Raw genomic sequence first — 12,502 nt, 5'->3', positions numbered from 1 at the left:
TTTGGTGTCTTGAGTTCTTGTTTACGCTCTACATTTGTTGTTATTACGAAATGTAATGCTTACGTGATGTAAGATGAAAACAGATTCGCGTACTTCAGAGAGTTAGATATGATAACACGTTGAACAGAAAAAATAACTAGCCTAAACTTTGCCAAAATAGTCCATAAATTGTAATGAGAAGTGATCATTTTGTGCCGCTTCATCACCTCTTAGGATTGCTCCGGGATTTATATTCGGCTATTGCGCGCTCCCATTTCTACCATCTCTTACTTGCGGCCTTGTTTTGAGGAGAAACTGTGTTACAGCTCCTGCCCTCGGAAACTTCATCGCAACCTTCTTTACACAATTTCTCCTCGGATTCATGTGATTTGAGGTTAAATGATGTTCTATAATGGTGTAAGTATTAGAGTATAAATTGATCAAATTAAAGAATTACAAACCAAGGCGAAGTTTCACTCGAACTATAGGCATTTTGAAGAAAGACATGGATGAGAACTTCCATATTTTGTCCAAGTTGAAAGTTACTCATGAGGAAAAGATATTCATCCTATTGTAGTAAATATCTACATGCTTGCTACCCTTATCCTCTCAGTGCCCAATAGCCACCCAAACCCTGAATCTGGCATTGTTGTCGCGGACCCCTTGCTCCCGTCTTGGGGTCGGCAGTGGCCATCTCAACCGTACTATCTTTTACTCTCCGAATCACCACCTTTCCCTCTATAATTTAACCCCACACCCACCCCGACTTCCTGTCTCTTCGTAAGGCTATCTCTAATTGATCCAGCCAGCTAGCCCCGGGCCGGCCCAATTTTTGAATCCAACAACTAGCTGACGTCAGGTGATCGACCGTTGGATTTGGAATTTTTTTTTTCTAGACAAATTTTTTTTAAATAAAATATTAAAACATTCCTATTTTTTTCCTATAAATACGTAAGCCTTTCCCACACCATTTCTCGTATTATTTTCATCATTCCATACTATCTTACATCATTTCTCTCCTACATCATTTCTTACCTCTTCCAACAATCTTTGCCTCAATTTTTTCAGTAATTTTCAAATGGCCAGATTTGCATTGAAAGGTAGGGTTTGGACCCGAAAAGAAGATGAAGCTCTTTGCAGAGCTTATAGATAGGTCTTCGAAGATAGTGTGACAGGAAGTTCTCAAACAAGTGAAGGTGTTTGGAATCGTACGTCCAAAAAGTACTATGAGTTCTACGAAGGCACCACTCCACTGAATTCCCAAAACCATGAGAATCGTTCTTCAGGATGGAAAAAACATCTTCATCCAAGTTTGAATAAATGGCATCAAGCAGTGTTAAAGGCCGAAAGCAGACATGAAAGCAGAGCTAATTACTACGACGAAGCAAATGTTTTCACAAGTTATTTTAAATATTCAATTATATTACATTTAATTTCATAAATTAATTTTCTTTAATTTTTGTAATTATATTTTCTAGGTACGCCTGGCGGAGGAATTATATATGGAGGACAATTCGAAACCCTTTAATCATCACGGTTGTTGGGAAATTTGTAAAGGTTGGGTGTTATTTGAAAATCCACCTCAAGAAAGAGTTGCTCCTACGCCGGTTGTTGGGGATGAACATGAATCTCCTACCATTCAAGAAACAAGGGCAGAAAATCTGTCTTCGGGTGAAGGTTCCATACCTAGGGCTATGGGATGAAGCAAGGACTGAAAATTGAAGGAAAAGAGGAAGGCAAAGGATGATTACGCCTTTCAACAGGAAATGGCGACCTCATTACGATTAATGGCGGAACAAATGCCTTTGCCGTGGAAGAAAGGAATAATAGGCACAAAGAACGGGCAAAACAAATTCAAGAAGAGATGGATGATAGGAACATGCAAAGGAATACTTCGGATTACACTCTAATGAGTAAGGTCTATTTTGATAGGAAAAAGAGGGAAATTATGGCCCGATGTGAGTTGTTTACATCCAACTATAATCCTACAATGGCAGATGATGATGATTATAGACTTTAATTTTAAGTTGTTGTAGTTTTTTAAAATAATAAATTATGTTTAGCCTATCGCCCTTTGGCGCCCCCCCCCCCCCCCCCCCCCCCCCCCCCCCCCCCCCCCCCCCCCCGCGCCGCTTTTTTAATGGAGGCTTGATCTACTTTACCATGCGTTGCCTAACGCCTTTGGACCATACATTAAGAATTTGGCTTCTAGCCGTTGTGACATTGAATTCCCTTTCTTCCTCTCCAATTGTTGTCTCCTTGCTGATTCAAACATTCTCCATTCAAAATGGGGACGCTTGGCCATCTACACGTCGATGTTCAGTGATTTGAGCTGCGTGCTTTTACCTGCGACTTTGACAACACTAGGTACATGCACACATCACTTTGATCTTGTTGTCATCTATGTTTTGGATTGTTTCCTTTTTCATCACTGTTGTTTTTATTTTGAAGCCGTTCAAACTATGGTTAATCAGAAAAATACCAGAAGGGCAACAGTTGGAGGAGTTTAATTTCATTGTCATTCTTGCTAATGTCCGTCGGTGTGCATTCTGCAGCCAGTTTCTTGGGCAACAAGCTTCATTTGACGCTTTATTGTAGGGCCTTGTCTTGCTTTCTATAATACTACCTGAAGTTTATGTATATTCGTTTCGTCCCATTGGCAGTGTTTGTGGACTTTTTCTTATTCAATCTTACAGAGACCATAAATGAAATTTCTTCTTCCCTTCTACCACTAATTACAATGCTGATTATAACTGGAATTGCAAGACATACGGTAAGGTACCTTTCCGATCAATCAAGGGGGTATGCAGCCAACCTGAGGACCACTCTCCACTGTAGCAACAACAGCCTCGGAATTATGGTCTGCATCCACCACGGAGAACATGTCCCAACCATCATAAATCTCCTTGAAGACTCTAACTCCGCAAAGCTCAGCGCCATTTTGATATTTGTTCTACATTTAACCGATCTCACTAGACATGCAGTAGCTTCTCTTGTTCCCCATCCCCACCTGAAAATAAAGTAAATTACATGGTAAAGTTCGGAGCACTTCCGTAATTCAGCACTGACTGCAAGGCTTCAACAGCCCTGTTCAATACTAGATACAAGTAGCACCACCAAGAGAGTTCTCTTGCAGCATTGCAATTGTTCCTTGTCAGTGTCCAATACTTGGATCAGCGCCACCAATTAGGCGGTAACAACTCTGTCTTGACAAGCAAGTAATTTACTGGAATTGCTCTACATACTCTTCTTTGGCAAAGTGGATTATTAATTTGGAAGCGCTTGCCAAATGGAAGGAGCATGCCTGAGCGTCATGCACATTAGCTTCACATTGGTTCGATTCAAGCACGAAAAAATCCAGAAAGAAAAGCGGAAGAGTTCTCTCAAAAACGAATTGATGCACGAGTATGGGTCCAATGCAGCAATGAGCAGGGAGAACTACTACCGAGAGGAGATCGTGACAGATGGGTCTGAAAGGACGCAGATCAACCGCTGGATGGAGGATAGTTCTGATTTTGTGATGCTGGGTTGGTACGATGATCAAGAATCACCACTTACATTACGACTAATGCAGAATATGGATGGAGTGCGAGCTTGAAGGTATCGGAGAAATTTTAGCCACTGCAGATTTTCCATTAGGGTTTCAGATGAATTTCACTTTCGATTTGTACTTAATCCCCTTAGAATCAAATGCGGTTCACTTAGAAACAGAAAATCTTTATGTTCTAGAGCCAATATATATATATATATATATATATATATATTTATTGCTATGTCCTATGTCGAATTAATCTTTAATATTAGTGCTGATGTGAGAAACAATCCCATGCATGGATTAGTTCATGAACACAATGAAAACGACATATCTAAATTATGATAAAAGCACATTTATTAATTCAGTTCTTCATTTCGGATTTAAGTTTTCAATTTGAAAAACTAGGTTGTTCTTGAAGTATCATGTTTTTGTGATGTTATCTTTTAAGTTTCGTTGGTAATTTTCAAATATATCATATTATTTCCACCAAAATTTTATTAATTTTAAAATTAAGAAACTGAAAAACAAATTAACATGTCACCCAGTTTCAATTTTCATGAACATAACAAAGTCAAAGATGTTATTTGCATAGTCAATCTTTTCTCAACTCTCACACGAAATAAGGTTTTATATGGTTTTACGAAGTATCTCTTCTATAATTCTAGAAATATGCTTCTTTTCTATTTTTTTTTTCAATAAAAAAAAAAAAGAGGACAACTGGTGGCAAGCCATGGTTATCAACCTTTTTTGAAAGCTGGGAATACTTATAAAGGCATTCATCTTCTCTCTGATCACAAGTCTAACTTTCACAACAACAGCGTGTTTCGAAATATGCTTATGTTCTGAGAGGATGATCTTTCTTAGCCAACTCATTCATTCTGTATAACCCACTTTCTACAGAAAAGTCAATGCCAGTCAAACTAACATATTAGCAACCTTGATGAAGAATCCGACGTCACAGATTCAATCTTATCAAAGCCCCACAAAATATAAATATAAAAATAAAATAAAAACAAAACACACAAATTATCAACTACTTAACCACACCATATTCACCACTAATGGACGTTTTTATTATTATTAACCAACTTGCGAATAAACCCTATACCAAGCCTGCATATAACTGACTTTGGTTGCCTTGGAATTCGATCTTCTATTCATCTGTCCATTCAATCGCTTGGAATTTAAACAACTTTGGCTTCTAGACATTCAGAGTCTATGCTGGAAGGTTAATATTGGCTTCATTACTGTTACATATCCCTAGTATTATATAACAATATTATCTATCTTGAACTTTGCAGAAGTGAAGGCCAAACTTACATTCCTTCCTTTGCCCTTCTGATAAAAAAAGAGAGAACACAAGGGAGGCTTCAGGGCACGAAACCATGGCGACTCATACGGCGACCAACCTAACCAGTTCGGAAACGAGAGTTACTGAGTGTACTGAGTTCCCTCCTAACGTTCATTCGCCAGGCCTGTACTCGGGAAACTACACAGATAGGGATCATCAGATGTATACCCTTCCAAATCTGGAGATACAGATGATTTTAATTTTTATCATCACCCAAGCCTTCTATTACGTTTTTCGCTATTTTGGAGTTCCAAGGTTCAGCTGCCAAATTATAGTAAGTGCTTCTTTCCCCCTCTGTTATTTTGATACAACCATTTATATCACATTTACTGAACGTATTGTTGATTAATCTATCATAAAAGTCGGCATTCCACGTATATGTGAGAATGGATAGCAATGCACATACATATGGCTTTACTCTTCTGGCATGTATCATGTATTAAGCCAATGATCATTTGGCATTCCACATCTACAGATAATTTTGTTGACAGACTGTGAATCTTGATCACACAATCAAACAAATTTAAGATATTATTAATTCAGATTCACAATCCAAGCCATATGGTGTGGCAAGAGAATATTCCTGTGTTTTAATTATTTTTTGTGATCTAATATATGGGAAGATTTAGTGCTTCGAAGATTACTTGAATTGTTACTGATCCTCTAAAATGATTTCTTGTGATATAGACCGGCATAATCCTCAGCCCCACACTCCTTGGGCACTACAATTTCTTCAAGAACTTCTTGTTTAATGTAAACAGCCAAGAATCACTTGGTCTTCTGGCTGAGTTGGGTTATGGGCTCTTTATGTTTCTAGTTGGAGTGAAAATGGATTTGGGAATGATAAAAAGGACAGGAAAAAAAGGCTTGTGCACTGGTGTTGCATGCGTCGTGGCGCCTTTGCTAGTCAGTATGGCTGTCCAAGCCACACTCGACGCTAAAATCTTCAGCCTAACCCGTCACGAACAGTTCGAACTTCCATTCGTAACTCAGTTACATTCAATTACTCCATTTCCGGTTGTGGCTTGCCTTCTTGAGGAGCTGAAAATTCTGAATTCGGAGATTGGTCGATTAGGCATGTCTGCTGCATTAGTCGGTGACATGATCAGTGTGTTCCTTCAATTTATGGGGCAAGTTGCTAGAATTGGAAAAGTGTCTATTGAACCAAGGGACATGATAACAGCCATAGCAATAGCCGTTGGCTATGTTACCATTGTTATTATCATAATTCGACCAATAATGTTGTGGATGATCAGGCAGACCCCGGAAAATAGGCCTGTCAAGAAAGGCTATGTCAATATGACCATCATCCTTGTGCTCCTATCCGGCCTGTTTTCGCATCTTTATGGTCAGGGTTTTTATTTCGGCCCTTTTATATTTGGTTTGGCTGTTCCAGCCGGACCACCATTGGGATCAGCTATTGAAGAAAAGCTCAACTTGTTCGTTTCTGATGTGATGCTTCCCATCTTTGTGACTACAAGTGCTATGAGGACAAATTTTTGGTCCCTTGAACATTTCTTAACTGACCAATTTGCACAAATCAATGGAATCCTCATGCTCGTCGCTCTCGTGACCAAATTCATTGCCAGTCTGACTGTTCCCTTGTACTGCAAAATGCCCTTCGTTGATGCCTTATCAATTGCTTTCATTTTGTCCTGCAAAGGCATTGTCAACCTTGCCTCCTATACCGACTTCAGAGACAGTCAGGTACGTAGTCCGTCTCTTTCCGTACCCAGAACCCTTTTGTCTATAAGTTAAAAGTAATGCTAGAGGGACATATTTTCTAATCACATTAGCTAACCACATGATATTGTGACATTTAATTGTTGTATCTCTTAATAACTAGACACGATAATTGATGTGATGAGTGCCAAATGAAATGAACTTATTCATCATTTCATGTGATGAACTAATGCGGTAAGAAAATATATGCGACTCCGATGCTTTTTTTTCTCTCTCTCTCTCTATATTTTATTTGTGACCAATTGTCTCTAATCTTTTTCTTCTTGTGCAGGACATCAGCGAATCAGCATTTGCTTTGGCGATGACCAGCGTCATCGTGACTGCAACTCTTATGCCCATCCTGGTGAATTTCTTGTATGATCCTTCAAGAAAATACGCCGGCTACCAGAGAAGGAATATGATGCATTTGAAACCCAATTCTGAGCTCAGAATACTTGCTTGCATTCATAGGTCAGCTAACATGCCTGCACTCATCAATCTACTTGATGCAGCATGTCCATCTAGAGACAACCCGATTGCTGTTTATGTTCTTCATCTCATTGAATTAGTGGGCAGAGCCTCTCCTATTTTTATCTCCCACCAAATGCAGAAAAAATCTACTTCCAATACTTCATACTCGGACAATGTCATTCTTTACTTCAATCACTTTCTTAGAGAAAATCTTGGTGGTGTATCTTTAAGCATCTTCACAGCAATCTCTCCACCAAAATACATGCATGAAGACATATGCACCCTAGCATTGGACAAACTTTGTTCATTAATTGTGCTCCCATTTCACCGAAGATGGTCAATGGACGGGTCAGTGGAATCAGAAGACAACAGCGTAAGAAACCTGAATTGCAGTGTCTTAGAAAGAGCCCCATGTTCGGTTGGAATCCTTGTAGACCGCGGCCATTTAGGACAGTCCACCTCCATTGTTGCACCCGAGTCATCCTTCTCCGTGGCTATAATCTTCTTGGGAGGGAAAGACGATAGGGAAGCATTGTCATTTGCCAAAAGAATGGCAAACGACTCCACAATAAGCCTAACGGTGATCCGACTTGTTGCCGCAAACTCTGTAGCTTGCACGGATTGGGATAGTGTACTTGATACCGAGGAAATGAAGGGCTTTAGATATAACGATGTAGGTGAGGGTTTTGTGATATACTTGGAGGAGATTGTGAAAGATGGGCCTCAGACGGCTTTAGTGCTTCGGTCTATGGTGGATGAGTTTGACCTAATTATAGTTGGGAGAAGGCATATGGTGCAGTCCCAGCAGACGGCAGGGCTTTCGGAATGGAGTGAATTTCCAGAGCTAGGGACTCTAGGGGACTTGCTTGCATCACCAGACATCAATTGTAGAGCTTCAATTCTGGTGATGCAGCAACAAAGGATGATGACATAACGCCTTCCCCTTGTTGGCCTAGAGGAAGAGTTATGTACAAAGTTATGCACTTATATTTGTCCAAATGCATTATTCATAATTGGAAGTCTAGATTTAGCCAAATTGACTAGATCAATGTACTCTTCCTATGCACTCAAATTGAAATTTCTACCCTTAGTTTGAAAGGAAAACTAATTAAAAGAGCTTTAAAACTTTTGAGTTTTAACAAAAAAAAAAAAAAAAAAAAAAATCACCCACTAACTTTATTTAATGATAAGAACAAAAGAAAGAAAAAAGATATAAAAAAATACCTAACAAAAGGGCATGCAAGCCCTGCACCTTTGTCAATACGTAATCCACCATTTACTGAGAAGAACAATATGAGGAAGAATTTTTTCAAACTGTCAGTCGGTAGTATTTTTCCAATCAAAGGTCCATCTCTCTTCAAATCTCTTAGAATTCAACTCTGTTACAATCTCCAATTTCCAAACATCCAAACAGACCTCAAAGTCCTATTGATTCAAGCAAATGAAGTTGAAGATCAACAAAGCCTGTGATTTCTGTACACATATGTCAATACGTGATCCGCCACTGTGACAACGACGATGATGATCTTCATGCTCATCAGACTGATTTGAAGGGATGGACCCTATCATTCGCATCCCCATGTTGTAGTTAGACATTATCATCTGGTGTTGGTGGGGGTATTGGGGTAGTGCTAGTAAACTCTTATGATGTCTTCCTCTTCCTCCATGATTTAATAAGAATTTCCTACTCCGAACTCTAACCGCCTTGTTGATGGTATGATGAAAATTATGATCCTAAGAGGAAAGATGCTGCTGTTGCTCACCTTCAACTTCTTTTCTGTGGAAGTTTATGTGGCAGTTGCAGGCAGAGAAGTTGAGGCCCTTGAAGGCTTCGATGGTGCCCTCTTCTCCATTAGGCATGAATTCGCCATAGCCATCCATAGCAGTCCCCCCCTATGGCTGCTGCATGGTTCTTGAGGCACTCCTTGTACCTCACCCCATTGTGCCCAACTTTTTATATTATTAAAAGTGTTGTGTTTGTAAGGCACAACATTTACGTTTGGTGGTTACAGATGGGCGGACAATAGAAGAAAACTAAGTAATTGGTTTAGAAAGTTAAGAAATTGACGTGATACAGAGAAAATTTAATGAGTATCGAAGAAAATTAAAAGAATAAAATGTGTTCGGAATGTGAGAATGTGCCAAGAAAATTCAAGAAGAGGAGAGAGAAGAATGTAGTACAATTAAGTTTCATAAATAGTGTAGTACCATTAAGTTTCCTAAACAGTTTAGCACCGTTTAATTTCATAAACAGTTTAGCACCATTAAATTTCATAAACAGTATAGTATCGTTAAGTTTTATAAACAGTACAGTGTAGTATATTTCATAAACAGTGTAGTAAGTTTTATAAATAGTGTCGTAAGTTTCATAAACAGTGTAGTAAGTTTCATAAATAATGTAGTACCGTTAAGTTTCATAACAGTTTGTGTGAGGATGCATGGGTCCGCGTGTTAGATTTATTTTTATTTTTAAAAATTAATATTAAAATTATGTATTTTTCATAAAAAATTTAAGTTCTTTTGTCATTTTTATTAAAATTTAAGGGTTTTTCATTAAAATTGAAGTCTTTTTAATTAAATAAAGTTATAGCATGGTTTTTATTAAAATAAATTTAGCCCAAACCCTTTTCATGAAAGTTCCCTAATTTAAATGAAAGTATAAAATATATGTTTGTATTAAAAGAAATGCATTATCAGCACTTTAATGAAGTTTCATTATTTGAAGTTTTTTTTATTCAATTTATTCTTTTTTTTTTATAGGTTTAGTGTTCACATCAGAAGCTTTACTTAATATATATCTCTACTAATTAATAAAACTCTCTTTGTCAACTAAAAGAGAGTGAAAAGATAAATTAGTCTTCTATCACACAAAAAAAAATGATGGGCAATAATGTAATTTTCCATGTCCAAATTTTACTGTTTTTTATTAAAGCCTCACCTACAGGTGATGCTAAAATATCTCCAATATTAATTAAAAAAAAAACCGAAAACAAAAACCTCCCACTCACCTCACATTCTCTCTCTCTCCCTCTCTTCTTGTGTGTAGGCAAATACTAGTATGTATGTATGTGTGTGTGTGTGTGTGTATGAAGTATAAAATATCTGTTTGGTAACCTGAAATATAGCTTGGTTTTGTTCAAGTATATATACATACATATAAATAGACACAAATTAGTTTCGAAAAATAGATTGAATAGAATTTGCCAAAACATTTTATTAAGGGTATATCAACAACATACTTAAACTGATACCAGCAGCTTTTATACTTAAACTGTCATTACTTATATAGATATACATATACGCAGAACAATGGTTACTTTAGATTAACCTTGTACAACTAGTAGATGAACTAATGATTCCTTTCATCTCACATAACAAAGTAGCCCACATAGCATCCTGTAAAGCAGCTGGAAAGAGACTCAACATCAGCATCATATATAAGCAGCGCATAGCCTGCCCTCATCATTTTTTGAAGGGGGAAAACTCAAACACAACTATATCCACCACATCTTTCCTAACCCTAACTTTGCACGTCATAAGTTACTAAATAAGAGATCATGTTTGTTTCATGATGCAAACCCATCTTATCCGATGACCCCCTTCTTCCTTTTCTCATTCCTGCCCTCTCTCTCTCTCTCTGTTCTCGTTTCTTACTGGAGTTTGCAGCTCTTGATGAGGTCCCTGTTTATAATTGTACAAAACTTGGTAATTAGGAACTAGATAAATATATATAAAGAGAAAGTCAGCAACTTGATAGGAGGAGATGGCGACTTGATAGAGAAGAACAAATAAGGCAGGTACAACTAGCTAATAGATAAGGCTTGGGTTTATCTTCATCATACAAAGCACGAGCTTTGAAGTGTTCAAGAATCAAATAGATGGCGGAGGTGTCACTCAAATGAAAACCGTTATGCCTGTCACATCTTAGTCCACATAGTAAGATATTGTCCGCTTTGGGCCACGCTTTCACGGATTTGTTCTTGGGTTTCCATCCAAAACGCATCTTACTATAGTGAGGTGGGCATGTACATATAAGGCACATCACCTCCTCTCCTCAGGACGATGTGGGATCTTACAATCCACCCCCCTTAGGGGCCAACGTCCTTGTTAGCACACTTCCGGCCTAGGAATGGCTCTGATACCAAATTGTCACATCCCAATCCACATAGTAAGATATTGTCTGCTTTGGGCCACGCCCTCATGGATTCCAAAACGCACCTTACTATGGGGAGGTGGGCATGTACATATAAGGCACATCACCCCCTCTCCCCCGAGCGATGTGGGATCTTACAATCCACCCCCCTTAGGTGCGTCGGGCACACTTCCGGCCGAGGAGTGGCTCTGATACCAAATTGTCACATCATAGTGTACACAGTAAGATATTGTCTGCTTTGGGCCACACCCTCACGGATTTGTTCTTGAGTTTCCACCCAAAACGCGTCTTACTATAAGGAGGTGTGCATGTACATATAAGGTACATCATCTCCTCTCCCCCGAACAATGTGGGATCTTACAATGCCACCTCCAGTTAAAGTACTGGTGTGCTCTCCAAGTGGTCCTTACTCATTTATCCTTTTTAAATTGCAAGCATGCCCTTAATTTCTTAAGAAAACTAATGAAAATGGCTTGAAAACTTTGAGTTTTAATGATAAGGACAAAATAAATGGTAAAGTGAATAGTACCATGATTGAATTTTTAGTGTAAAAATATAGTTTTTCGAAAAAATGAATAGTACCGTGGGTTTTTCGTTAAAACTTCCTAATTTCTTTCATTTGGTCATCACGTGGAGACCATAAAGCAAGTTTTGTGTAAACAACATTACAATTATATATAAGGAATTGTTATTAACACTCCAAATATCTCATTATACACTCTTCACAAGTGTATTTTTCTTTCTAATTATAAAAAGTTTGGAGTGCCAAATGAGATATTTGGAATGCTAATAACAATTTTATATATATATATATATATATATATATTGTAATTCAACAAATATATTATATATATGGGTAGGAGTTGAATACATAATGTACGCACAGTAAAATTTAATTTAGTAAATATGCAGTTAATCACAATATATAGGTATTATAATTATATTTAAGTAACTGAAGTTTTATTGAAGTTTCACAAAAACCAATCATATGCAGTTGGTGTCGCACCTAATATTGAAACGTTTTCAACCTCTAAAGCCCAATGGTGTGTACGGTTGAACCAAACCTGTGGTGAACAGTTAATATGAAATATGACCTTCAAATAAAGGCCAACGCTCAATAAAGACCCAGCTCAAAGGTTTGACCAGCCCGCATCATCCTCCTATCCATCACCTCCATTCTTTGCTTCATCCAAGCTTTTACTCTGTGTCTCTCATCCATGTATGTATGCAAACCCTACGTGCATCTCTCTCTCTCTCTCTCTCTCTCTCTCGATAACATTTTGGGTGAGGT

General features: G+C 38.0%; 1 protein-coding gene across 1 annotated transcript; it reads left to right on the top strand.

Annotated features, from left to right (window-relative positions):
- The first annotated feature begins 4,899 nt into the window (after positions 1 to 4,899).
- LOC103934220 (cation/H(+) antiporter 4-like) lies at positions 4,900 to 7,992 on the top strand. Its single transcript, XM_048564324.1, has 3 exons — positions 4,900 to 5,120; positions 5,627 to 6,572; positions 6,880 to 7,992. Exons 1-3 carry the CDS (start codon positions 4,900 to 4,902, stop codon positions 7,990 to 7,992), a joined length of 2,280 nt encoding a protein of 759 aa, XP_048420281.1.
- The last annotated feature ends 4,510 nt before the right edge of the window (positions 7,993 to 12,502 follow it).

The sequence above is a fragment of a genome, unplaced genomic scaffold (assembly GCF_019419815.1).
Source record: "Pyrus x bretschneideri cultivar Hongxiangsu unplaced genomic scaffold, Pyrus_bretschneideri_v1 Contig39, whole genome shotgun sequence".
Lineage (NCBI taxonomy): Eukaryota > Viridiplantae > Streptophyta > Magnoliopsida > Rosales > Rosaceae > Pyrus > Pyrus x bretschneideri.
This window is presented reverse-complemented; position numbering and strand designations above follow the sequence as displayed.

Bases quoted from the DNA above. Each gene is read 5' to 3' on its own strand.
- LOC103934220 (XM_048564324.1), top strand. From the start codon at position 4,900: ATGGCGACTCATACGGCGACCAACCTAACCAGTTCGGAAACGAGAGTT. The intron at 5,121-5,626 runs GTTCAGCTGCCA...TAATGTAAACAG, and splicing joins CGCTATTTTGGAGTTCCAAG to CCAAGAATCACTTGGTCTTC. The intron at 6,573-6,879 runs GTACGTAGTCCG...CTTCTTGTGCAG, and splicing joins CCGACTTCAGAGACAGTCAG to GACATCAGCGAATCAGCATT.